The sequence below is a fragment of the Lepus europaeus genome, chromosome 20, assembly GCF_033115175.1.
Source record: "Lepus europaeus isolate LE1 chromosome 20, mLepTim1.pri, whole genome shotgun sequence".
Classification (NCBI taxonomy): Eukaryota; Metazoa; Chordata; class Mammalia; order Lagomorpha; family Leporidae; genus Lepus; species Lepus europaeus.
The window spans coordinates 33,690,366-33,717,851 of NC_084846.1; the positions used below are offsets into that span (position 1 = coordinate 33,690,366).

Genomic DNA, 27,486 nt, shown 5'->3' on the forward strand with positions numbered 1-27,486 from the left:
TCCTAAGGAAGACATTTTCTCTTAGAGATTTTCATTTCAGTATATCTTTAAAACATTTTGTGTTAACTTGCCGCCATCTTTCTCTTGGGTAAGGACAACCCAAGAACGGCCCTTTTGTGTCTGATGTTGCTGTTCACAGCTTTTCGTGATAGGCTTAGTACAATCTTGGAAACAGGGTTGCTGTATGCTGAAGGTCTGGCAGTAGCTCTTAGCGTTGCCTATCTTAGGTAGTTATGCTGTGCACTTTCTATTGATGTGTCCTGTTTGATTTGTCCCTGATATCTTAAATTTGGAGTTTTTCTGAGAAATGGAGCAGAAATGCAGCATCAACTTATTAAAACACATGTTAAGCCTTTAAAAAAAAAAAAAAACCCAGTGGCCACGGAAAACTCTGAGCTGTGTTGACACGCTCACACTTCTGGTGGCTGTCAGCGCTGACTGCAGTCCCCCGGGCGCCGGGGCCTTGTCCCTGCCTGACACCCCTCCACCCTCCCAGCTCCAGCTGGGTTCGGCCGCACAGGCCCACAGTGCTGCTCCAAGCCCACGTTTGTGCCCATCCATGTGGGAACAGACGTCTCAGCCTCCTCACCAGCCAGCTCCAGTCTCATTAAAATTCCTCTCCATAGACCTGAGACGGTGCTCAGGGCTTTGCCTTTCAGCTCCAGGACGAGGTGGCTTTTTTCCTATAAATGAGGTATGTTACCAGAAACACTCGTGTGCCCAGCCTGGAAATGGGCCAGAATATCCACGTGGGAATCTATTTCATCCTTCTCTCCCCTTTCACTTCCCCTTCCTTCCTTCTTTGCATTCTCCCTCCTTTTTCTTTCCTCTTCTTTCCTTTATAAAGATTTGTCTGGGCCAGCACCGCGGCACAATAGGCTAATCCTCTGCCTTGCGGCGCTGGCACACCGGGTTCTAGTGCCGGTAGGGGCGCCGGATTCTGTCCCGGTTGCCCCTCTTCCAGGCCAGCTCTCTGCTGTGGCCCGGGAGTGCAGTGGAGAATGGCCCAAGTGCTTGGGCCCTGCACCCCATAGGAGACCAGGAGAAGCATCTGGCTCCTGCCTTCGGATCAGCACAGTGCGCCAGCCGCAGCACGCTGGCCGTGGCTGCCATTGGAGAGTGAACCAACGGCAAAGGAAGACCTTTCTCTCTCTCTCTCACTGTCCACTCTGTCAAAAAAAAAAAAAAATTGTCTGAAAGGCAGAGTGGCGGAGAGAGAGAGAGAGAGAGACTAAGACTTCCATCTGTTGTCATCTGTTGGTTCACTCCCCAAATAGCCGCACTGGCAGCGTTGGGCCAGTCCACAGCCAGAAACTCCATCCAGGTCTCCCATGAATGCAGGGGCCCAGGCACTTGGGCCACCCTCTACTGCTTCTCCAGGCCATTGGCAGGGAGCAGGATCGGAAGGAGAGCATCATGACTCGAACTGTTGTTCTAATATGGGATGCTGGCCTCACACCACAACGCTGGCCCTGGAATGCTCTGCTTCGGGAGTTGCAAGATCAGCTGACCTAGCGCAGGACCTGGCTCTGTTGTTCATTGTGTGGTGCAGGCATGACCGCCCCACCCACGTTGGGTGAGCAGCCCCCGAATCAGCAGCGTTTTTTGGTTTGTTTTTAATTTATCTATTTGAGAGGCAGTGGTTAGACAGGGAGACAAAGAAGGAGGGAGAGACAGAGAGATCCTCCATCCGCTGGTTCACTCCCCAAATGACCACAACGGCGGAAGCTGGACCAATCTGAAGCCAGGAGCCAGGAGCTTCTTCCGGGTCTCCCACGTGAGTGCAGGGGCCTAAGCACTTGGGACCCTTCTGCTTTCCCAGGCCATAGCTGAGAGCTGGGTCAGAAGAGCAGCAGCTGGGACACGAACTGGCGCCCCCACGGGATCCCGGCACCACAGGTGGAGGCTTAGCCCACTGCACCACAGCGCCGCCCCAACGGCAGCATTCTTTGGTGACTACCATGGAACCTACGGCGCCAGGGACGTGACGCACGGGAAGCTGTCGTCTCCTTCCCGGAGCCAACCCGCGCACCCTGTCGACAGAAGCCTGAACTCTTTTTTAACGGTAGTCTCCGCTTACCTGCCGTCCCGCGGCTTCAGTAACTGCCGTCAACCACGGATGGAACGTTCCAGAAGTAAACAGCTCATCAGTTGTGACGCGGCTGCTCCACCCTTGCCCACACCTGAACCTTCCCGTTGTGCAGCATAACACGCAGCACTTGGGTTCACGTCACTCCCATTACACTTAGTGATAAGCCCCAAAGCAGGACCAGTGCGCAGGACCAGGGCACGAGCCGCGGCGGGACTGCCCCGGACTGCCCGGCCCTGCGCCGCCCATGGCGCTGGGGATCGCGGGGCAGGAACACGGCGGAGCACGCGCAGTTCCCGGCATCCCCCGGGCTCTTCAAACCCTTCGCCCGGGGGCGGGGCGGGGCGCTGCTGCCCTCTCATTGGTCATCCCCCCCCTTTTTTTTTGTATGAGGCAAAGTCTGCGCACCTGTGCTGCAGGTGTGCGTGTGCAGCAAATTAGGGGCCCACGTGCGGCTTTACAAGAGAGAAGTAGAGGACCTGAACGGCGGCCACACTTAGCCTAACGCCCGGGAGGGAGGCAGCCGTGTCCGGCAGTGTCTGGGCGAACTCTAGTTCTAGCCATTTAATAACCCGAGTGTGGTTCTCAGTAAGGCCCAGGCGGGCTGAAGTCTGTCCAGGCACCCGGGGGGTGGGGTGGGGGCTTTCTGCCACCTAGCACACGGCCCCCTCGGGCGTGAATGCTCAGCTCCAGGCGAAGCGGGGTTGGGGGTGGTGGGAACGGCCCGGGGGCCACAGCTACTGCGGGTAACAGCCAGGCGGCCCTCCCTGATTGCGTCCCTCCCAACACGGACCCGCACACAGCCAGGCTGGCAGCCCAGGCTCAGGGAGCCCCGTGGGAGGCCCCTCCCCCTGCCCTGGCGCATGCCACCTGCTGTGGGCAGCGGTGAGGGTGTGTCGGTTCCACCCCAGCCAACTGACTCACACGGGATTTCCTTAGAGAAGCCCCGTGCCTGGCTGCCGAGGCCAGGTGGGGAGAACTCAGGGGCTGGCCTGGGTCACAGGGAAGGCCAGCAGAGGAGCAGAGTGGGGCTGGCCCCCACCGCCTCAGGCAGGCCCCCCCAGGCTCGTGGGTCAGGATGGGGCGCAGGGCCCTCAGCGCGAACGGACGCCATCAGCACCTGGAGCGCTTTCGGAATTTTATTAACAAACGAGCTGGCAGGCTGAAGAACAGCTCATGGTGGGACACCCTACCCCAGCCCCCTAAGCCCCCTACACCACGTGCAGGGTGTCCCACCAGCATGCTCTGCGGCCAAGGTCTCTGCCGGCTCCCAGAGTCGGGGCTCCAACTGCTCAGGGGCAGCAAGTGGCCCTTCTTCGAGACCGAAGCCACCACTTGATGCCGGGGCCACAAGCCAGGTTGGGCTGGGCACCCTCGGGCGGGCAGGAAGCAAGTTGTCTCTGGACAGAGGAAGGCAGCCTGGACGAGCCAGAGGCCGAGTGGGGCTGGACATGCAGCAAGTGCTGGTCTTCCTCTGTCCTTGTCAGCTGACAGCGAGCCTAAACCAACGGCCCACAAAACCTCAGCTGAGTCAAATCCCCACGCTGTTCATGCCTCAATAGCCACAGCTGCGAAATGGGAACAGCCCGAGTCCAGCGAAAGTCGGGGAGGAAGGGGCTGCTTCAGGCCAGACACTGAGCACCTTCTTTCCAGGAACGTGGGCCCATCGCGGCCGTAGGCTACAATGCCGGCCGCCGAGCCCACTGACGCTCGGGACAGGTGCGTGCAGGAGCTGAGCCAGCCGCCTCTGTTCTCTCTCTCCTGGGCTTCGGACGAAAGCAGTTACCGTCAGGTGTCTCCGTAGCACAGAAGCACGTGCCCGTTCTGCGGTAACTCCCACAGCTCACGGGACACACCCTGCTCCAGCAAGGCTGTCCCAGGAGCTCAGGGAGGTGGCCAGGTGGCCTGCACTGCCACAGGCCCGGCGCGGCGGGGCACCTCCAGGGCGAGTCAGAAACAGATGAGCCTCTTCTCCTCTGCAAAGGCTTCTGCCTCCTCGGGCTGCATCAGGTTTCCATTCAGGCTGTTGAAAGGGGCAACGCGGTTAATGGAGCCTCACTGAGGTCAGCTCCGTGAGCCTGGAATCTTTAAAGATCTTCCTGTGCTGGGTCACTCCCCAAATGCTCGCGATAGCTGAGGCCGGGCCAGGCTGAAGCCAGGAGCTGGGAACTCCACCCAGGACTCCAATGTGTGTGGCAGGGGGCCCAGGCCTCGCAGGTGTGCATTGGCAGGGAGCTGGGCTCAGGAGCGTGCCGGGACTCGAACCCCGGGCACTCTGTCATATGGGGTGCCCTGAGTGGTGTCACAACCATGGTCCCAAATGCCCGCCCCACAGGACTGAACTTAACAATGCTTTGCAGGTCTCCTCTTGCCCTGGCCAGGCCCCGGCTGCCCAGTCTCCCCCTCTCCCTGCACGCACTGTCCCTTGGCTTGACCTCACACTCTCTGGGCCTCCTCTTCCAGGCTGGTGCCAGGCCCTGTCCCCCTACACTCACCTGTGCGTGGCCTCAGTCCTGTGTGGGTGACGCCACTTACCTCCTTGACTCCCTCCCTGGCTCATCTCCCTGGCTCCTCAAACTGCCCCCAGCCCCAGGGCCCCTGCCACTGAAGGGCACTGCTCTTCCTCCAGCGGCGTAAGCTATGCACAGGGTCACGCCAGGCACCATCCTCACCCTCAGGTTCTCTCACAGGAGGTGTGACCCTGAGGGCGCTCGGGGCCTCGATTTCTACATCTGCAAAATGGAGATGGCACCCCTCCTGCACGGGGCTGCTGGGAGCACACATGGACACTGTCCCGCCTGGTGGCAGGCACACACCGGTGCCGAGGTCAAGTGGAGGAGGACACTGACCAGATCTCCAGGATGCCGGTGTTCTGGCGCAAGGCCTCTGCCAGCTGGGCCGTCCCCCTGGCTGTGATCTGGTTCTGGATGAGCCTGAAAGAAGCACAGACCGGAGGTCAAACTCAGCACCTGCCCCATCAGGGAGGGCGTGGACGCGGCGGGCCAGGGTTGGGGAGGGCGGGGGCAGGGCACCGGGGTCCACCAGCCTCTTCATCCAGCTGACAGTCTCCATCCACCCATCAGAACGAAGGGCGGCCTTTAAAGGTCAATTTTTTCATATTTTTTTAAATTTTTTAAGCATTTAAAAATCTACTTACTTAAAAGCAGAGTTACAGGAAGGGAGAAGGAGGGAGAGGGAGGGAGGAGGAGATGGAGATCTTTCATCAGCTGGTTCACTTCCCAAATGGCCACAATGGCCAGGGCTGAGCCAGGCTGAAGCTAGGAGCCAGGAGCTCTATCTGGGTCTCCCACATGGGTGGCAGGGACCTAAGTACTAGGGCTGTCTTCTGCTGCCATCCCAGGCGCATTAGCAGGGAGCTGGATAGGAAGTGGGGCAGCCGGAACTTGAACCAGTAGCTTAACCTGCTGCACCATGTCGACCCCTTCATATGCTTTTACAGTGGGCACAATAGGTCTGTATATTCAAATGTAGGCAGTGTAGTACATGCATGGATATTGTGGGGGGGGGGCAATTTTCTTGGCAAGGGTGCTCAAATGTGTTTGGGGACCATCCCACCCAGCAGATTCTAAGAAACATAGCATCAGGCCAGCAGGTAGGTCTGACACCCCTTCCAGGTGACAAGGCAGTTTTGTTTTGCTTTAAGATTTATTTTATTGTATTGAAAGACAGAGTTGGGGGGGGGGAGATACGGGTGGGGGTAGGGAGGGAAAAAGAGAGAGAGAGAGAGATATCTTTATCTACTGGTTCACTCCCCAGATGGCCAGAAGCCAAAGCCAGGAGGAGCCTAGAACTCCACCTGGGTCTCCCACGAGTGTGCCTACTGCTTTCCCAGGTGCATTAGCTGGGAGCTAGAAGTGCAGCAGCTGGGACTTGAACCGGCACCCATATGGGATCCTGGTGTTGCAGGTGGTGACTTAACCTGCTACACTACAACGCCAGCCCCAGCAAGGCAGTTTTTAAGGTTAAGTTGCTGCCTACTGGTCACTTGCTTCTTTGAGTGATCCAAAGGCTTCTTCGCGAGGACCACGTCCCATAGCACCCCAAGGTGAGGGTGGAGAAACAGCTCTGCTGCCACTCCTGGTCCCGATGGAAAAGCATGCACCATGGGGCCCCGCGCCTGCCCCCCATGCTGCTGGGTGGCAGCGGCCAGGTGCAACAAAGGTCTCAGAGGTGGCGGGGAACCCGGTCCTTCCTGAAGTGCTCGCCTGGGCAGCCACCATCAGATCCAGCCGGAATTAAGCGCAACAGAGGCAGGGGCAACGGACGCTGCATCCTGGCCTCAGTGCCCGCACCCAGCTGTTTGCAGAACAGACCCTTAGGAGCCTGGCACCGACCCCCGAAGGAAGGTTACAGTGTGAGGGGCCTTCAAGGGGCAGTGTGGCATAGTGGTTGGAAGTGCTGCTCACAACCCCATCCCCAGTCCTCAGCTATGAAACCTTGAACGAAACAAACGTGTCAATCTGTGCCTCAGTTGTCTCTTCTGCCAGGTGGGAGGACTATCAGCACCCCTATACTGGTGTGCGAGATTTCAGTGGAGACTGTGCATAAGGCACAGCACCCAGTGGCAGGGAGCTCCTGTCACTATCGCTGTCCAGGCACCCAGGGCCCGCATGGCTGGGCTACAGCTGGGACCAGGCACTCGCAGCCACACCCGCCCCCAAAGGCTGGGACCTTGGGCTTAGTGGCAGAGGTGAGCTTCTAATGAGCACAAGTGTAACTGGATGTTTTTGCAACAAAGAACAAAAACAGAACCTGAAAGTGAGCGTGGAGATCTGATTTCAGTCAAACTCTGCTGTTTATGAGTCATCACGTTCACGGTGGCTGCCCTGCCACCACTCATGCCTCATCAGGCTTGGGGCGGGCGGCCTCCAACCAAGACTCGGCCAGTAGCCAGGAGGGAGAAGAGCGCCTGGGCTGGCAGCGCCCGGCATGTCTGGGGCCAGCACGGGCTGTGCACGCGCAGAGCAGCCGACAGTCTCTGGCCCTGTGCTGGCTGTGCTCTCTCTGGAGGCGCTGGACTGGCCCCGGCAAAGGGCAGCAGAGACGTCAGCAGGCTAAAATCCAGAGGGAAAAGTAGCCTCCTTTAGCTGTTGTGCAGAAATTGACAAGGTGGCCCCAAAGCCCTGTGGAAAGGCAAGGGAACTTGAAGGAGGCACATTTCCCAACTTCAAAACTCACTACAAACAGTAAGACAGTGCGGTCCTGGCATGAGGACAGACACAGGGACCAGCAAATCAAAATCCAGAACCGAACTCACAAATTTATGGTCAACCAGTGTTTCGATCAGGGCCATTCAGTAGGGAAAGTCTTTCTAACTGGTGGTGCTGGTGCAGATGGACATCCACGTGCACAAGAATGAGGCTGGCCTCTGATTTTCCACTAGACACAGAAATCAACTCAAAATGGTTTGTGGAACTACGGGTGAGAGCACAACTATGAAACGTAACAGAAAACTTAGGTATGAACCTTCGTGACCTTGGACTAGGCAATGATGTCTCAGAGAAAACCCCCAAGGCACAAGCAACCAAAGGGAAAAACAGAACTGGACTTCAGCAAATAAAAGCTCCTGTCCTCAACGGTCTCTATCAAGAAAGCGCGTGAGAAAATATTTGCAAGTCCTGTATTTAGCAAAGGCCTAGCATCTGGGACATTTAAAGAAATCCTACAATCCAGGGGCAGCAGCAAAACAACCCAATTTAAATAAGCACAAAGGATACGGAGACACTTCTCCAGAGAGGACACTCAGATGGCCAACAGGTGCACAAAAGACAACACTGTTCACCTCTGGAAAAATGGAAATCAAAGCCAGCCGATTACCTCTTGCTCACTGGCGTGGCTGGATTCAAAAGATGGATGTTGGTGAGGAGGCAAGGATGGAACCTGCATCGGTTGTCGGTGAGAATGGAAAACAGGGCAGCCCCTTTGGAAGATCATTTGGGGTTTCTTCAAAAAGTTAAACATACGGTTGCCATAGGACCCAGCGATGCCATTTCTAATTACATGCCCAAGAGACATGCAAATGCGTTCACCCTAAGACATGGACACAGATGTTCACAGCAAGCAAAAGGTAGAAACAGCCCAAATGTCCATCATGAGCAGAAAAACAAAATGTGAAATGTCCATTCAAAGAAATATCATCCAGCCATAAGAACGCAAGGAAGGACTGGGCACTGGCAATGGGTCACGGCACTAGATAAGAAGCCCACGTCCCCTCCTGGAGTCCCTGGGTTCAATACCCGGCTGCCTTTGGCTCCTTACTCCAGGTTCCTGCTACTGCAGACCCTGGGAGGCAGCAGCCGCGTCTCAGGTAATGGGATTCCTGCCACCGCCATGGGAGAGCTGGATCGAGGCCCTGGCTCTCAGCTTCAGACACCTGGGGAGTAGATAAGTAGATGGGAGCACGTTCTCTCTCTGTCTCTCTGTCTCTGCCGCCTTCCCTCTCAAACAGAATTGAAATGGAAAAGGAGAGCAGTGAAGCACTACCACATGCTACAACACAGATGAGCTTGGAAAACTGCTAATGAAAGAACACAGAGATACAAAGGCCACCGACTCCAGTTCCATGTATGTGAACCGCCCAGAGTAGGCAAAGGAGAGAGAGAAAGTGGCTGGGGCTGGGGCTGGGGCGGGAGGTGGGCGGAGTTTCTCACGGGGGAGCGAGCACTGAGAGTTTGCGAGTGATGGCTGCACCACCCTGTGAACACATCAGAAGCATCTGGACTGCACACGTTACGGGGCGGGCTTTATGCTATGCCAGTTTCATCTGGAGACATCTTTTTGGAAAGGGGCGCAGCCTGAGTTACCATAAGTGCTTCAGCGTCTGGTTGACCTTCAGCATTTCCGCCATGCTCTCTGCCACGTCATCGTTGAGTTCATTTTTGGTCAGCCTAGTAGAAAAAGGCACTGTTACCCAGATCAGCCAGCCCCGCAGACATCGGTTCAGGGGTTACAGAGGTGGGGTCCCAGGCCCTGAGCCCAGACCCTCAACCCCACAGACAGCAACATGGGGCCTCATTTCTAGTGTAAATCCTGTCCCTGGCCTCCCTTCTCTTAGCTCTGCGGCCTGCAGGGCCCTCCATCCCTCCCTCCCTCCCTCCCTCCCCACCGTTGCTCATCCCTGACGTCACACAGAGTGGGGCCCATGGAAAACAAGGGGCCAAGACTACTTCTCGGGTCTCCTGCAGCCCCCAGCTGTTGTTAAACCAGAAGGGGTCTGGGTCAAGCACAGAAGCTTAGGATGCTCATGAGCACCTGTTCTGCTAAGATGTGAGGCCACGCCCTCTCCCCCTCCCCCATAATTCCTGAGACCCAGCCCTTCCCAATGCTCCTGGCCATTACCAAAATATTTTCAGAGACGTGTTGCAATGCAGGGCCTGGGCGAGGCTCCTTCCTCCTTCTGAGGTGATGCCATTGAACGCGAGGCTGGAAGGAAACCTGAGCTATTTGGGACACATCTGCATTCGGCCTCGGCTTCCATGTTGACATGGGGCGGGGGAGGGGGCAGCCTCCACCAGTGGGACCTGCCAGGCTGACCCCGGGGGGATGCAGGCAAGCCTGGCCAGGGCAGCTGCAGCCCGGGCAGTGGGGCAAAGAGCCCTATGCTCGGAGCATGAGGACTGCTCCACAGAGAGCACGGAACAGCAGTGGGAGCTGCTCCTGGAACCCACGTGTGGACTCACAGGCTGCGGAGGCCTGGTGGGCTCTGCCTCACGGGGCTGGCATGTTGAGAGGCAGGTCCATCAGCAAGACCTGGAGGAGCTCCTCCTGCTGTCGCCCCCGCCATCTCAGGTGCTGTGTCCATGGCGAGGTGGACGGGAGCCGAGCCCTGGACACAGCAAGGCTCTGGGATTTGCTGGCAAGGAGCGTCTTTGTCTATAGATAGGAAGGGCCTCCTCTGCTCCAGCACCATCCGAGAACAAGGCCAGGTCGGGTCCCTGCAAGTTTCTCTGCTCTGGGGAATTCCACACCCACCCCCAGGGGCTGCAAACATGGGGATGGCAGAGGCCAAAGTCATCGAGCTTAAGCAACGGGCTTTGCTGTGCGCCTCTTCTGCATAGACCAGAAACAAAAAGCATGCAGGTGGGCCCCGCCCCTAGCAGGCAAGCCCACCCCCTCCCTGCCTTGCTCCCGGGATGGCCAGGCAGCCCAGAGCCAGCAGGCCTGCTTGCGGCAGTCACCTCAAGTTGCTCAGGCTGGGGTGGTTCCTCAGGGCCTCCGCGAAGGCTTTGGCACCTTCATCCCCGATCTGATTGCCCCACATGCTGAGGACAGAGGCAGATGGTGAGAGTCGGCTCTGCCACAGCAGCCGCGCCAAGCCCTTACTCCCTGCCTGGGGCCACAGCCTGACTCTTGCGCAAGGCACGGGCCCCTTCCTGCCACTGCCATCCCATGGCCTGCCCTGCACCGCAAACCCAAAGATCAGTGTGAGAATAAGGTGCAGGGGCAGCCCTGAGAGCAGAGGGCCATCAGCAGGTGCATGGACCAGGTCTCACCCTGGGCTTGTGGAAGGAACTCAAGTCAGTCCGCGAGCGTGCACTGCTGACTGTCAGAAAGTTCCCGAGCATCCCCTGCAGAGGCCTGGCGGGAAGGCCATGTGCAGGCCCTGCAAGCCCAACACCTGCCCGGCTTTGGGCAGAGGTCACAGATCCCCCTGCAGACACAGTGCGTCTTCCAGGAAGCTGAGCCCAGGGAAAGAGGACGTTCCAAACCACGCTCTGTGGGCCGCTGTGGCCTCGGGGAGATTTGCAATGACGAAGCCGTGTTCCCTCCCTGAGAGGAGCACACGGGAGAGGACCCAGCTGAAGCAGGCCACAAGGCAAGCCGCGGGGCTCCCATCCTGCTTCTGCCACTTGCTCCCTGTGCAACCATGGGCAAATTACAGGACCTCCTGGACCTCAGTCTGTTCAGCTGTAAAGTGGGGATCACAGGAGCCATCTCTTGCAGAGCTCAATGGGGTTCTGGTGAGCAAAGCACTTAGACCAGGGCCTGTTCTACAGAAAGCATCAACGCCCCAACATGATGCAGACAGCAGAGCAACCTCCCTGGTCCACTCGCAGCACAGCCAGAGTGCGGCAGCAGTGCGGGCCTACTCACCCGATATCAATGATGGAGCTGCTGTGTTTCACTGCCAGCGCCAGGCACTTGCCTCCTTCGCTCGTTATTTTGTTTTTTCCCAGTCTGCAGAGAGGACAGAGCCTCTGTCAGCCTCAGCTGTAGGCCCCCTCCCCTCCCCCTAGGTGGGCCACCCGCCTCCCCGGCACACAGCATCCTCTGCGCCTGTCTTGGCAAGTGCAAGCTTTCTCCAGCGTGCCCAGGGCCTCTTGTCACAGGGACAGCCAGCCAGGACTCCTCTCCCGGACGTGGCCCTAAGTCATTTTAGCAACACCAGCCCCTGCCCCCGGGATTCTCTGCCTGACTTCTGCTGAGGGGCCTCTTGGCCTTTTTTATTTATTTATTTAATTTGAGAGATGAGAGAAACACAAACACAGAGAGAGAGAGAGAGAGAGAGAGAGAGAGAGAGAATATGAACATGAACCTTCTGTCTGCTTGGTTCACTCCCCAAATGCTCACAACAGCTGGGGCTGGGCCAAGCTGAAGCCAGGAGCCGGGAACTCAATCCAGGTCTCCCATGTGGGTCGCAGGAACTCAAGCACTTGAGCCATCATCCTCTGCTTCCCCGGGCGGGGCGCATGAGCAGGAAGCTGGATTGGAAACAGAGTAGCCAGGACTTGAGCCAGGACTCTGTCCCGGGATGCAGGGCATCTACTTTCTGAGCAGCTGACCTGAGCTGGCTTTCACGGCCAGTGGGCAAGGTGCCCATTGCCAGGCGGGACCACTGTCAGCCTGAGCAGGACATCACAATGGCAGGCACAGGCTCAAACTGCTGCTTGCACCTGCGTGGGACTTTGGGGGGGTGGCAAAGAGGGTGGCAGTTGTAGCCTTTTTTCTTCTCACTGACCCCCAAATCTTCCCCTGGACTGACTGGTGGTTCTGCCACAGCCGGAGCCTCACACAGGGGCCCCAGCTCCTCAGCATGCCCACGCAGCCTGCACGCACGGCTGGGGCTCTCCACAGCCAACACAGGCCTGGGCCAAGCAGTAGGCTTTGGGGTGGCCGCACACCAGCATGGCACTGATTCTCTGAGTGATGGGACAGGTGGCCAAGGAAAGCAAAGGGACACTGACCCCAACCCACTCACTTAACGTGCGTGAGGCTTCTGCACTCATCCAGGATCTTGGCGACGTACTTGGCTCCGACATCCGTGATCTGGTTGTTGTACAAACTTCAAGAGAGAGCGCAGTCATGAGGCTGTGGGGCCCCCATGTATTTGTTGGCCCCCACTTCCCTTTAAGTGAGGACAGGTGCCCTGCTGATTCCCAAGGGCGGGGGTGAAAGCCCACTGGAGACGAAAATGGGTCTTCCTGGGACTTGCAGCCAAGGATTGAAACCAGCTTCATAGCTCCCCGTGCCTTTACAATCTGGGACAAGCTACGTGGCCTCCCGTGCCTCAGTCTCCCTGCCTGCAACACAGGGCAATCAGAGCTCCCTTGGAGGGGCTGTTCCCAGGGTTCTTTGACACGATGCAAAGCCCTGGCACCAAGGGGCCCGGCCACGGGCAGGTGCTGGTGTTCCCCTGAGTTGGATCACAAACAGCATCTTCCAGGGGAAACCTCCTCCCCGAATAAACCTCCTCAACGTCTACCTTTTCATCCTTCTACCACTCAACTGTAATTCAACGATACAGCAGGAAAAAACCTGAAAGACCTAACTGAATGGAGGTTTCACGGGCTCCATGGTCACACACAGAGCTCCGAGTGCAGGGCCAGCCTGGGGTCACCTGCTCGGATGTCCTCGTTCCACAGTCAGTCATGGCCACAGGGCTGGATGGCTTCACCTACAACCCCCTCTCTCAACCTCCAAAATCCCAAACACTCTGCAAACCCAACCTTTTCACAATTATTTTGGCGACGCACATGGAGCTGTTGATGGTCTTTATTTACCCTGCCTGGTTTGACTAGTCACGTATCTCTCTGCAGAAATGTTAAAACATCTGAGAACAGGGTGTTGTCCCAGACCCCTGGTGGTTCCACAGCCTCTGCACTGGATCTGGATTCATGTGTTTCCCCAACAGCTCTGGATGAGTGATTATGGATCTGACACACACACAGTATTTAACAATGGCAAATGCCCCCATATACACTCTCTTTGCATCCCCCTTAGCCAGATGTAAAAACTACTTGCCTAGAAGAAGGTTTCAGTTTTACAGGCAAGGAGGGAGGAGAGGCTGAGACTGCATGACTTGTTCAGACAGTGGGCCGCTGCTGTTGCAAAGAATCAAGAGGAAGGGAAGCTCTCCAAGCTGATTCTGTAAGGCCAGCAGTACCCTGCCACCGCAGCCAGACAAGGAAGCAAGAGACCGACAGACCAACATCACTGTGAACACAGACACCAAAATTCTCAACAAAACACTAGCAAATCAAATCCAACGGTGCACACAGATGTTTATACACCAGGACCCAGAGGATGCATCGTTGGGATTCAAAGACGGTTCAGCACGTGCAGATCAGCGCACGCGACACACTGCACGTGCAGGTCAGTACATGTGATGTGCTGCATGGATTGAACGAAGGGTGCACACTCTATGACCACCTCAACAGATGTAGAAAGAGTATCTGATGAAATTCAAGATCCCTTCATGATACAAATTTTCAAAAATTAACTATAGAAGAAATGTACCTTAATACAATATGAGCCTATATGACAAACCCACAGTCCACAACATGCTGAATAGGGAAAACCTGAAATTGTTTCCTCTAAGATCAAGAACAACAAAAAAGTCCATTTTCAGCATTCTCATCTGCTATAGTACTGAAAGCCTCTGCCACAGCAGCAAGACGATATAGAGAAGGGTGGGGGGAGAAGAAGGAGGTGGAAGAGGAGGAAAGGGAGGAGAAGAGAAAAGAGGAGAGAGAAGAGAGGAGAGAAATCCAAATAGGTAAGAAGGAGATCAAACTATTCCTGTTTGCCCTATGACAGGATTTTATATATAGGAAAATACCAAGACTCTGAAGAAAACAGAACTGATCAATAAATTCAGTAAGTTTTCTGTATACTAAGTCAACATACAAAAACCAGTAGCATTTTTATATACCAATAACAAACTCACTAAAAAAGAAATCATGAAGGCAATTGCATTCAAATAGAAATAGCTAACACACACACACACACACACACCCCTACATAGAAATAAACTTAGCCAAAGAAGTGAATGACCTCTTCATGAATACTACAAAACACCAATGAAAGAAATGGAAGAGGACATAAAGAATGGCAAGATAACCTGTTTGTAGGCTGGAAGAATATTGTAAAGATGTCCATAGGTGATCTACAGAATCAATGGGATTCCAATAGTATTCATTACAGAACTCAGAGAAACACTACTAGGATCCCCAAAAGCCAAAGTAAACCTGAGCAAAGAGAACAAAGATGGAGACACCACAATACCTGATTCAAAACATACTACAAAGCTATAATAACCAAAATATGATGGCGCTGGCATAGGAATAGATGCACAGACAATGGAACAGAATAGAGACCCACAAATGAACACACGTGTTTACAGACACTGATTCTTGATCAAGAGAGCAATGGGCAGTCTCTTCAAAACATGGTACTGGGCACACTGGACATCCACGCGCAGAAGAATGAAACCAGAGACCACCCCCTATCTTACAATATATAAAAGTCAGCTCACAATGGACCAAGACTTAAATGTTAAGACCTCAAACTGTGAAACTACAAAAAACAACAACAACAACTTTGGGTCTCCGAGCAAAGATTTTTTTGGATACTACAAAAGCACAAGCAATGAAAGCAAACGTTAGCAATGGGTTTTTATCAAACTGGAAGTAGAACTACCACATGACCCAGCAATCTCACTCCTGGATCCACAACCAGAAGAACAGAAACCAGCCAGGAGCAGCCACACTCCCCTGTTGACTGCAGCACTATTCACACCAGCCAAGACATGGAAACAACCCAGACTTCCACCCAGCGATGACGGACAAGCATGGTATACGCACACAATGGAATACACCTTGGTCATTACAAAGGGTGAAATTCTGTCACTTGCAGCAATGTGGAGCAGAACAGTGGCCGGGAAGGCTGTGGGGGAGGGAGGGCTACAGAGAGGACAGCTGGCAGGCCCCACACACAGGTGGACAAGAGCAGTGACTTGTGGCATTCTCTAACACAGTGGGGTAACTACAGCTGACAATTATCTCAAAATAGCTTGTAGACAGGATTTTGAGTGTTCCCAACACAAAGAAGTGATGAATGGTGATGGGTGCATCCATTCTGGTCATTGCCCACGGTACAGGTGTACTAAAATGCTGTACCATACCCCGTAAACACGTGCTGATTGGGACAAATCAGGCAGGGACAGAACAGAACTCAGGGCTCCCAACCCCTGGGCCTTCCACGGCAACCACCCCTGCCCACACTCATGGCCATGTCCTGCCGCGTGGCATCATTGCAGGCCATCGACCCAGTGTCCTCTGAAAGACATACCCCAAGTATGTCAGGATTTTGTACTTGGTCAGCTCTTCACACAGCACCTTCACCCCGCTGTCAGTGATCTGGTTCACACTGAGTCTGAAATAAAACACGGAAGACAAAGATGGGTCAGGGCAGTGCCCGTTCTGAAGGAGTGGTCACCCCACGGGGTCCAGACGCCTACAGGCCCCGGTGGTGGCTCTGTTACAACTGCCCCTTCCAGCACAGCCATGGCGAGCAGCCCAACAGCCCTGAGAAGCTGGGACATGCTGGGGCTGTCGGATCACCCCAGCCACAGGTGCCTCAGCAGAACCACGAGGAACTGTGATGGGTGGGTGGGGCTGGATGGGGCCGGATGCCTCTACTGTCCCACGCTGGCATGCCGCCACGCACTAACCAGACCCTCTCACAATGGGAGGGTGACCTCGGGGTTTGGAACCTGAGGAGCTGCCTTTAGTGGTCTCTGGAATGGGGGAGGGAGCACCTTGCCATGGTGCAGGCAGGGCTAGGGACGTTAGGGGTCCCCTCCAGAATGGTCTCGCCCGCCCCCAAAGGTCCTAAGACTCCCTGTCCAAAGAGGCCTACGCTGAGCCTGTCTGTCAGGGAGCCTCTTCCACTCGGGGTCAGCGCCACTCCCCAGGCCTGGGGACAGGGTGGGAGGAGAGGGCCTTGGGAAATTGTGAAAAGTTCCTGGACCAGGGCTGGCCATGCACTGGAGTGTCCTATATGAGCAGGGTATTTTGATATGGCTGCAATGTACAGCCATTTGCTTCATTACCAAGTAATAAAATACATAATAAAATAGGCTAACGCCCTCAATCCTCTCCCGGATCACTTCAGAGGGGCTGAAGAAGGTGAGGGCAAGGCGAGGGCCAGATCCTGGCGAGGCAGCAGGCCAGGGACCAGGAGGCTGCTCCGTCAGGGGCCCTGCGGGCCACACAGCCGGCACCACGACTCGGCCCTGCGGTCCTGAGTACTCCATGGTGATGTGCACGGATGCTGCGGCTGCGCTCCTACAAAACTTTATTTACAATTGCAGGTCATGGCCACAGCTGACCCACACGCTGACCTCTGAGAAGTAAACAGGCAGAGGCCTGGTTTTTCAGGCATGGAAACGATCAGGCCCAGTGCCCCGGCCCTCCTGCCCACTGGACCCAGCTCAGGGCTGGGGCGTAGTGTGAATGGTGCTGCACGACACCCAGTGTGGCAGAGCCCATCAACTGCTCCCAGTGGCAACAGGATCTTGTGTTTCTCAGCTGGACTCCTCTAAGTTCTGCCCAAAGCAATCTAAGCAGCAGTATCATTAGCCAAAGCTGAGAAGTCTCCTTCCAAGAACGGGGTGTGCCTTTCTTTGGGGCATCAAAATGTTAAAATGTTGACTGGATGGCTGCAGCCTACTGAGGGTCACGAGGTAGTGAAGACTCCGAAGAATGAGGCAGGGAGACCCTGCCAGCCCTGAACTGCCTACCTCTGCATTTGTACAACAGAGATAAGCTTGTAAAGTGCTTTTGTCAAACTCCCAGCCAAAACTAACCCCACGCCCTCAGGGAGCTGGAAACACCCCCCCTATTCTCCTGTCTTCCCATGATCTGCTTTATCTTGGGGTGGCCTGGAGGAAGGCGGCAGCTAGACCAGCTGATGGCCAGGCTGGGGCAGCCTCCCTCTCAGGACTGGTGCAGGGCAACACTGGGTGTCAGCTGCCACATCACAGAGGACACGGTCCAGGCTTCCCAACTCCCAGCAACCTGCAGCCCGGGCCCCCCAGAATCAGTTTCCAATCCCCACTGCTCTTCGGAAACACAGGAGCTGAGCAGAGAATCGAGGTCATACAGGAAGGCATGAGGTTCCCTAGGGGGCAGAAGAAATCCCGGCTCTCTCCCCAGTAAACCACAGAGCAAGAAATCACCCACAAGGCAGCCTTTAGGTGGTGAGCACAGGAGCGACTAACACCAGCCGGCATGTGTGTGCCGTCTCTGCAGTCAGGGAAGCACCCACGTGCCAGCTGCACTCTGCCAGCCACCAGCCCTTGCGTCTGTCTTCAAGGGTGAGTTTTGCATGCATTCCGGCCCCACCACCACCCAGATGTGTGACCTGGTGCACGGGACTAAGTTCTTTTTTTTTTTTTTTTTTTTTTTTTTTTTGACAGGCAGAGTGGATAGTGAGAGAGAGAGACAGAGAGAAAGGTCTTCCTTTTGGTTCATCCTCCAATGGCCGCTGCGGCCGGCGCACTGCGGCTGGCGCACTGCGGCTGGTGCATCGCGCTGATCCGAAGCCAGGAGCCAGGTGCTTCTCCTGGTCTCCCACGCAGGTGCAGGGCCCAAGGACTTGGGCCATCCTCCACTGCCTTCCTGGGCCATAGCAGAGAGCTGGCCTGGAAGAGGGGCAACCGGGATAGAATCTGGTGCCCCAATCGGGACTAGAACCCGGTGTGCCGGCGCCGCAAGGCAGAGGATTAGCCTGTTGAGCCACGGCGCCGGCCAACGACTAAGTTCTTGAGGTCTCTGGCTGGCATTACCCTGACCTCTAGAGTCCTGGGCACCTCCTGCTTCCAGGTGAGAGCACAGAGGCTCAGTTGCTCTAGGGCACCCAGCTGGGGCTCACCCAGGGGCACCCAACTTGAAGCTTCACTCCTTATGCTCTGCCACCCTGAGATGGAGAAGATCCACGTGTTCCAGCACCTGTGGCTGTGAGTCCTGGCGGCAGGGCCAATCCAGGGGACACAGATGCCCTAAGCCTGCCCCCTACCACCTCACAGGCCGCCACTGCTCCCCATGCCTGGCAGCCTCACCTGAGGACGGTGAGGCAGCTGAAGCAGGGCTGCAGCTCCCGCACGCCGTAGTCGTTGAGGTTGTTGTTGTCCAGGTCAAGGGCCAGGCGTTTGCGGGAGTGGTGCAGGACGAAGGAGAGGGCGCTGCAGTCAGCCGAGCAGGCATTGCAGTAGGTCAACTTGAGGTAGTTGGCGCAGATGCCGCTGGCCGCCAGCTGCCCCACCTTCTGGCTCTGCGTCTCGTAGATGCAGCGCAGCATCCACAGGAAGGTGGGCATGGCCTGCACCTGGTTGAAGCCCCCGGTCTGCACCCGGGGCAGGTTCTTCAGGTAGGTCCGCAGGCTGGCAAACAGGTGTGCCCACAGGGCCTTGCGCTTCCTCCTCAGGCTCGCCAGGGGCACCAGGTGCTGCAGAAGTTTCTGCTTGGCTTTGGACAGCAGCCCGCACAGGAAGAGGTTGGTGAACTGGAAGTGATCCTTCTTCTTGAAGGGGTCTGCCCTGACTGGGCCACTGTCCCCCACGCGCCAGAAAGGGAGGAATCGGGGATAGCAGGAGGCGGCCGCCACCTCCCCCGGGGGCACCCACTCGTGGAAGAAGGCAAGCAGCTCCTGCGTGCCCACCTCGTCATCCACCACGAGAAAGAAGGCAGTGAAGAAGGCCTGCAAGGTGACGTGGAAGAACTCGTAGGACTGCTGGCTGCCCTCGCCGCCCAACTCTGGCACGGCCCGCAGGAAGCCGAGCTGCAGGTCCTCCTCCTGCACACCGCAGGCCTGCACCTGCTCCTGGCTGAAGACAAACAGGCTCTTGGCCATGGCCCCATAGGCTGCCCGTCCCAGCGCCAGCAGGCTGCCGCGGCCAGCCTGGAAGGTCTCCTCCGGGCTGCGCGTGTTGTGCTGCACCAGGCTGCTGGGCTGTGTCCTGTTCAGGTGCACCTCGGTGACCAGCAGGAAGACGTCGGTCAGGGTCACCGTGCAGTCCGGCAGCTGCGAGGAGCCATCGAGGGTGGCATGGAAGTGCTGGAAGCAGCGGAAGATGATCCAGCAGAAGAGGGGCACGGCGCACAGGCTGCACAGGTTGGGGTTGGCCTCAAGCTGCTCCAGCAGGCGCTCCCGTGCCGCCCGCTCCGGAAACATCCTGTGGGCATAGGTGCGCAGGTGGCTGGGCGAGAAGCCCCGGAGCAGCACCTTCTTCCGCAGGAGCTGGCGTGGGACTTCGACGCCTGTGCGCGCCGTGAGCAGCTTGCTGGCACCCTTGAGCAGCTTCCCGCTGAGCAGGTTGGCCAGCAGGACCAGGGGGTGTGCGGGCTCCCAGGGGCAGCAGCTGTCAGGCACGCGGCTCAGGTCGAAGTCCGAGTGCAGCTCGTCCAGGCCATCGAAGGTGAAGAGCGCGGTGTGGGGAAAGCGCAGCAGGAAGGCGAACACCTCATCCGGGTCCTGCTCCGGGTAGCAGCAGTGCTTAAAGAGCAGATCCTGCAGACACAGCATGGCGCTCTCCTTGAAGCAGCTGAACATGCGGCAGCGGAAGTGGAAGAAGAACTTGACCCCTGCGTCCAGCTGGCCCGAGGCCCACAGGCTCTGCAGCCGCTGCAGCAGCATGGACTTGCCCACCCCGGCATCCCCGAAGACGAACACGGTCTCGCCCTGCTCGTTGAGGACGCCCGAGCTCTGGTCCAGCAGGCAGGCCGGGCTGCCCAGGCTGCCCAGGCTCTCGTTGTTGAAGCTGATCAGCTCCATGATGGTGTCGGTGTACGTCTCCTCCAGCAGCATCTCCTCCTTCTTGCTGTAGCACAGCATGAACTTGGAGTCACAGCCCAGCTGGTGGCGCAGCTTCTGGGTGTATCTGCTCACTGCGGGGATGGGGGCAGGAGAGAGAGACAGGTGGAAATCACATCCAGCACACAGGCACACAGAACCCACAGCCTGGGTGCTGAGGTCAAGAGCAAACCTCCCCACACACAGGCCCTGGAGCCCCAGAAAGCCAGCATCCCACGGCCTGAGGGGCCCCGGGCTTCCGTCCCTCTGCCTGACTTTAGATTTAACCAGCCAGGGAGTGGGCATCTGGCTTGGCAGTCGGGCATCCCATATTGGGAGCGCCTGGGTTCCAGTCCCAGCTCCACCCCAAGTCCAGCTTCCTGCTTATGGATGCCCTGGGAGGCAGCAGCACGTGGTGGCTCAAGTGCTTGGATGCTTGCCACCCACATAGGAGATCTGGAATGGGTTCCTGGCTCCTAGCCCCTAGCTGTTACCAACATCTGAGGAGTGGACCAGCAGATTGGAGCTCTGTGTGCCAGTCTGATCTGTCTGTATCTCTACCTCTAAAATTAAATAAGTAAGTAAATATTTTAGAACCCAGTGGCTTTTCCTGAATTATAAATGGACTTAATAATAATAATAATAATAATAATAATAATATAGATGAATTAGCTAGAGGGTGACAGGCTTCCACCGGGGTTAGCATCCGAGGCAGGCCCAATCCTTTGCACAGCAGGATTGGAAGTGGAGCAGCTGGGACTTGAACCCGTGCCCATATAGGATGCCAGCATCACAGGTGGCACCACTGTGCTACAATCCTGGACCCAAACCATATTTTAAAAGCTAGTAAGTTACTGGCTAAAAGAATAGAAAAGTTTTTTGAAAGAACAAGTCATTTTGAGAACATTTGTCATTGCAGGGGCTGGGGGGGGGGGCTTGTAAAGGGAGGGAAGGAAACCAGGGGAAGTGGAATGGAGCCTGAAGAGCAGGAGCTGTTGTGGGGGCTTCGGGAGTTTCTGGAGTGGTCTTGTTTCTCCTAAGCATACACCTGACTCCCTAGAACACTGTCCATGGCTTCACTTTTCAAGGTCAAGTTGGATTCTTTAAAAATCAGACTTTGGGGGACCTACGTTGGGACCCAGCAGGCTAAGCCACTGTTCCCAACACCAGCGTCCCATATCAGAGTGCTGGTTCTGGTCCTGGCTGCTCCACTTCCAACCCAGCTTCCTGGGAAGGCCTCAGAAGAGGACCAAGTACCTGGGTCCCTGCCACCCACATGGGAGACCGGGATAGAATTCCTGACTCCTGGGTTTAGCCTGACCTAGTCCTGGCTGTTGCGGCCATTTGCAGAGTAAGGCAGAGAATGGAAGATCGATCGATCGATCGATCGATCTCTCTCTCTTTCTTTCTGTCACTCTATCTTTTGAATAAATATGTAAATAAATCTTTTTTAAAAATCAGAAGTTGTGCCTGGGTGCTGGTATGTTGCCAACAGCTATCCCAGAGTGGAGAGAAGAGCAGGGAAAGATGCAACCCTGCAGCTTGCGCTGTGCTGTAGCAGTTTAAGCCCCTGCCTGCAACCCCAGCATCCCAAATGGGTGCCAATACATGCCCCGGCTGCTTCACTTCCAATCCAGCTCCCTGCTAACGCGCATGGAAAAGCAGTTGGAGACAGCCTAAGTGCTTGGGCCCCTATACCCAAATGGGAGACCCAGAAGAAGCTCCTGGCTCCTGGCTTTGGCCTGGCCCAGCCCCAGCCGCTGTAGCTATTTGGGGGGGAGGGGTGAATCAGTGGATGGAAGATATCTCTCTCTCTCTGCCTTTCAAATAAATAACTCTTTGGGTTAAAAAAAAAAAAAAAGACTCCATCTGGCTCCAAAGGAGACACTGCCCAGGGCACACGTTCTCAGGAGCCTTGGCTGTTGCTACCCTGCTCAGCACCTGCAAGCCCACATCCACGTGACTGGTTAACAGTGGCCACTCGATCTAGACCCTGAGCTCGCTGTGGGCAGGAGCCATATCTGTGTCTCTTCCCCGTGGGACCCCTGGTGCCCAGCAGACTCTGGGGGCATCAAGAACACCTGCTGAACCACAATGGGGTCCCCTGATGTTTGAAAACAAGAACTGACATGCAGGGGTGAGAGAAGACTTTGCCTAGAATCGAAATTGGAAAGATTTTTTAGAAAGCACCCTTGAATGTAGGCAGCCTTTAAAATGTCAGCCCAGAGAGTACACACAAGCCCAGAGCACACCATTCCCACACTTCCAGTGGTGCCTGATTGAGGCAAAGCCCCAACCTGTGGTCAGTTCAGCTGCTGTCACCTGCGCTGCGCTTGGGGGACAGGGACCAGCTTTTCTTTCTAAAATCAAAACAGCACCTGGCTGCCTGCTGAAGCTGAACACAGGCCTGGCTGTGATGGAGGCCCCGGCCCTGTGCTTGGACCCCTGGCGCTGACTTGTACCTGGGTCAGTGTTGACAATCGCTTTGCTCTGAATGAGCGGGGAAGGGACGAAGCCCACGTCTGACAGCCACGGCCTGAGGTCCACGTAAGCATCTGTGAGCTGCTGCAAGACGTACAGGAAGAACTCCGACACCTCCTCGCCCTTGCTCTGCACCAGGTCCAGGATTTTGCGAACCTAGTGACGACACAAACAGGAGGGCAGGGGCTCGTACAAGGGACGTCCTCCTGCCAGGAAGACCCCCAGGCTCAGGGCAGGGCCCCCAGCTCTTCCCACAGACAGCAGCTATGCAGGCCGCGTGAGACTTGACACGAGGGAGGCCTAGAATCTGTGAGATGGGGGCCCTACCCACTCCTACCCCAAGCAAGAAATAAACCCACACAGCTCGAGGACAGCAGGGGTTCCTGTGAGTCTAAGACCCAGCCCAAGAGCCCTGTCCACCCGTGGAATTCCTCCTCCACCTGCTGCCTCCCAGCCCCTCTGAACCTCTGGGGACAAGGACTGCGCCCCCTTCACAGTGGCTTTTTTTGCTTTAAAAACTCAAGGAAAAAAGTCAAGAGAGGAGAGCAGAGCACACGAGTGTGTGCCTGGGCTTGCTGCGGAGACTGTTCCGGGGCCTCCCGGCTCTGCCCCAGGGGAGCCCTCCGAAGGCTCCCTTTGCTGCAGGCCCACCCTGCCTGGCAGGCACCCACTCCTGAACCCGCAGCCCGGCCAGCCCTCCAAGTCCAGAGACCCGGAACACATGCCCCTGGTCGGTGTTCTGTGTCTGTCTGCTTCTTCCTGACGACTCTCTTAGCTTCTCAAATGAGCTGTGAGCAGTGACAGCTGAGAGCACAGAGCTGGCTCTGGACACAGATACAGCAGAGGGGAAGGGGCAACTTCAAAAAGTTCACAGAAAATGGAAATTAAAAAATACAATGCAGTGCCGGCATCCCATATGGGTGCTGGTTTGAGCCCAGCTGCTCTACTTCCAATCTAGCTCTCTGCTATGGCCTGGGAAAGCAGTAGAAGATGGCCAAGTCCTTGGGCCCCTGTGCCCGTGTGGGAGACCCAGAAGAGGCTCCTGGCTTCAGACTGGCGCAGCTCCAGCTGTTGCAGCCATCTGGGGAGTGAACCAGCAGAAGGAAGACCTTTCTCTCTGTCTCTCTCTGTCTCTCTCTCTCTCCCTCTGCCTCTCTCTGAGTTACAGAGAGAAAGGGAGAGACAGATATTTTCCATCTGCTGCTGGTTCACTTGCCAGATGGCCCTAATGGCTAGGGTGGGGCCAAGCTGAAACCAGGAGCCAGGAGCTTCATCTGGGTCTCCCCTGTGGGTGCAGGGGTCCAGGTACTTGGGCCATTCTCTGCTGCTTTACCCAGGCCATTAGCAGGGAGCTGGATCAGAAGTGGAGCTGCCGGGATTGGCACTAGTGCCCATATGGGATGCCAGCATCAGAGGCGGCAGCTTTACCTACTGAGCCACAACACCGGCCCCCCTTTTATAAACTTTTTTAAGATCCTGCATAAGAATGGATTTCTTTTTCTTTTTTTTTTGGCATCAAAATAAACTTCTTTTTTTTTTTTTAATTTTTTGACAGGCAGAGTGGACAGTGAGAGAGAGAGAGAGAGAAAGGTCTTCCTTTGCCGTTGGTTCACCCTCCAATGGCCGCCGCGGTGATCCGATGGCAGGAGCCAGGTGCTTCTCCTGGTCTCCCATGGGGTGCAGGGCCCAAGAACTTGGGCCATCCCCCACTGCACTCCCGGGCCACAGCAGAGAGCTGGCCTGGAAGAGGGGCAACCGGGACAGGATCAGTGCCCCAACCGGGACTAGAACCCGGTGTGCCGGCGCCACAAGGCGGAGGATTAGCCTATTGAGCCGCGGCGCCGGCCAATAAACTTCTCTTAATTCCACTGCTCACTACACTTTTTGAAGGACTAGAACTTGACTGCAATAACCTGGTAACTTGGGCCTTACAAGCTGTCAGGACCCCGGTGAGAAACTCTGCCCACGGTACTCAATCCCCCTCCCCTTCTTTCAGGTCATCAGGGAGCGGCCTCGTCCAGCTCGGAGACTGGCATCTGGCCAGTGCCGACCGGCAGGCAGCACCTTGTCGGGCTGCGTGGGGCAGGCGCACACAATCTCTGCATCTTCCGTGGAGAAGTAGTCGTTCTTCAGTAAGTTGTCCACCAGACACTGGGTGTTACGGATGTGGGTGACCAGAAGTTCCCGGTGGATTTTCAGCAGCTTGATGTGGGAATGAGAATCGGACGGGATTATTTCCATCTCACTGTGGCCCTGCTTTTCCATAGTTAGAGTAGCAAGCAGCTACTTCTCCCGAATTCATCTTCGGCTGCATGCGTCTTCCGCAGGGCAAGGCAATCAGGATTCTAGGCCAGTCCTCCGGGGTCCCAGGCTCTCAGTGTAGTCTCTGAAGAGATAAATCCACAGAGCAAGTGACATGGGAGGACTCTCCCACCTACCACAGCCCCGCCACCACTGCCCACTGGACCTGGGTTCCTCTCTTTAGGACACAGAGAGCCATATTTAAGAATTTTATCTGAGATGCATTATACAAAAAAAATCATAATTGTTTCTGCTAATGGGTTACACTGCTAGGGTAGGTGATCATAGGTAACCAAACGTTTTGTTTAACAAAGCTTAGCATTTTGTTTTCAAGATTTATTTATATTTGAAAGACAGAGTTATGAGGTGGGGGGAAGAGAGAGAGCAAGAGTGATCAATCTTCCATCTGCTAGTTTACTCCCCAAATAGCTGCGACAGCCAGGACTGGGCCAGGCTGAAGCCAGGAACCAGGAACTCAATCTGGGTCTCCTTCAAGGATGCCAGGAGCCCATGCTCTTGGGCCATCTTCTGCTGCTTTTGCCAGGCCATTAGCAGGGAGCTGGATCAGAAGTGAAGGAGCTGGGACTCAAACTGGTGTTCATGTGGGATGCAGGCACTGCAGCAGTGGCTAAACCTGCCACAATGCTGGCCCCAGTATTTATTTAAAGCAAAAGTGTGTGCCTTGATCCTAGACTGGAATTACAGAAGGGAAACTTAACTGGTATTGGGGGTTTCTGTAGCCCCCAAGTAGGGAGTGGGCTTGGAATTGGGAGCAGAGGTGGAAGAAAAGGGATTTGAGCACAAAATGAGCAAGGGAGAGAACCAGCCAGTATGAAGCTGCCTGTGGCAGCCAGAGCCAAGGAAGTGGGATCTTCCCACTATCCTACACACTTGCTATCCTCACACACTCCCCTAAGTCTGTGCTATGCAGGCATCGTGTGGAATGAAGGAAAAGCGATGGCCAGTGTGGCCAGGGCGCAGCAGGTGAGAGGGAAGGGCTGGCAGGAGGGGCGCCTCCCTGGAGCCCTGGGACACCTCCTGCACCTTCTGCTCGTCTTGTCTGGATGGGAACAGGGATCTGAGTTGCTTTCTTTGGGTACTAAATGTTTCTGGGCTCCTCTGCGCTCTCTCTAGACTGCACTGCCATGCCTTCTGGTTACTCTGGCAACCTCTCCAATCATCCTTGTGGAACTGGAAAGGCCTTGAACTTCCCACCTTGTCCTCTGTCTGGCCAGGAAGACTCACACTTCAGAGATACTTAAAATTGTTTGCTGTTGTTAAGCTCAAAAAAAAAAAAAAAAAAAAAAAAGGATTCCATAGACCACCGGACACTTGTCAGTGTTTAATGTGTCTCAGAAACCCAGGCCTGTTAACATTAAAGTCCAGGGGTCTCAGATTTTTCTTTAGCAAATCACAGGTGACCTTCCTGTTCTCAGACACACCTCTATCCCCACCCTCCACTTTTTTTTTTTATATCTACCAAATTGCTGCACACTAGGCTTTATAGAGATTCTTGGCTGGACCCCACACAATAACCCAAGTAATTGAGCAAGTGCCAGCACAATGTAACATTCTAAGCCCCAGAAGGGTGAGAGATCCTCATAAAAAATAAGTAAGAGAGAGGCTGGCATTGTGGTGCAGTAGGTTAAGCCATCGCTTGCAATGCCGACATCCCATGTAAGTGCTGGTTAGAGTACCTGCTGCTTCGCTTACCATCCAATTCCCTGCTCATGTGCCTGAGAAAGCAGCAGCAGATTCAAGTATTTTGTCCCTTGGCACACACATGTGAGACCAGGATGGAGTTCCAGGCACCTGGCATCAGCTTAGACGAGCCCCAGCTGTTGTGGGTATTTAGGGAATGAACCAGCTGATGGAAGATATTTCTCTGCGTCACTCTGCCTTTCGTGTAATTACATACATAGATCTTTCAAAAAAACATCCAATGAGATGACAATGGGGGTGAGCGCTTGATGCATGGTTAGGCCACCAGTTTAGAAGGCTTGCGTCTTGTGTCAGCGTGCCTGGGTTCGACTGCTGGTTTGGCTCTCTATTCCAGCCTCCTGCTACTGTGCACTGTGAGAGACAACAGGTGATGGCTCAAGTGGTTGAGCCCTTGAGACATCCACATGGGAGATCTGGATTGAGTTCCTGGCTCCTGGCTTTGGCTGTTGTGGGCTCTTAGAGCGTGAACCAGTGGGTGGGAGTGCTCTCTCTCTCTCAAATATATTAATAAATAAACGTTTTTAAGAGATGAAAATGATTGATTAGTCACTATTGTACCACTGCTCTACCACTATTGTACCACTCAGGCTTCTGTCATGGTCAGTTCTATGATCTCTCTTTAAGGAGATCACTGTCACTTTGGAAAACTGATTCCTTTAAGGCACAGCAGTTGATGCCAGGAAGTCTGAACTAGTGGTTAACAATACCTAGTTAAGTTTCTGACATCATTCTTTAAAGGATGCCAGAATATTTTAAAACAACAACATTCTCTCCTTAAGTCTTCAGTTTCATTTCGGAAC

At 55.3% G+C, this 27,486-nt stretch overlaps 1 protein-coding gene across 4 annotated transcripts in view; it reads right to left on the reverse strand.

Annotated features, from left to right (window-relative positions):
- Nucleotides 1–3,194: 3,194 nt before the first annotated feature.
- Nucleotides 3,195–27,486, reverse strand: part of NOD1 (nucleotide binding oligomerization domain containing 1) — a 44,439-nt gene continuing 20,147 nt past the window's right edge. For 3 of the 4 annotated variants that reach the window (XM_062178145.1, XM_062178143.1, XM_062178144.1), the window contains 11 exons: nt 24,728–25,049; nt 22,645–22,819; nt 18,453–20,277; nt 15,680–15,763; nt 12,309–12,392; nt 11,204–11,287; nt 10,288–10,371; nt 9,449–9,532; nt 8,914–8,997; nt 4,939–5,022; nt 3,195–4,112 (listed from right to left, as the gene is read on the reverse strand). In XM_062178145.1, the coding sequence (XP_062034129.1) occupies nt 4,040–4,112; nt 4,939–5,022; nt 8,914–8,997; nt 9,449–9,532; nt 10,288–10,371; nt 11,204–11,287; nt 12,309–12,392; nt 15,680–15,763; nt 18,453–20,277; nt 22,645–22,819; nt 24,728–24,928 (2,862 nt within the window). In that variant the 5' untranslated portion in view covers nt 24,929–25,049 and the 3' untranslated portion in view covers nt 3,195–4,039. The remainder of the gene's footprint in view (nt 4,113–4,938; nt 5,023–8,913; nt 8,998–9,448; nt 9,533–10,287; nt 10,372–11,203; nt 11,288–12,308; nt 12,393–15,679; nt 15,764–18,452; nt 20,278–22,644; nt 22,820–24,727; nt 25,050–27,486) is intronic. The other variant, XM_062178147.1, reaches the window with a different exon arrangement.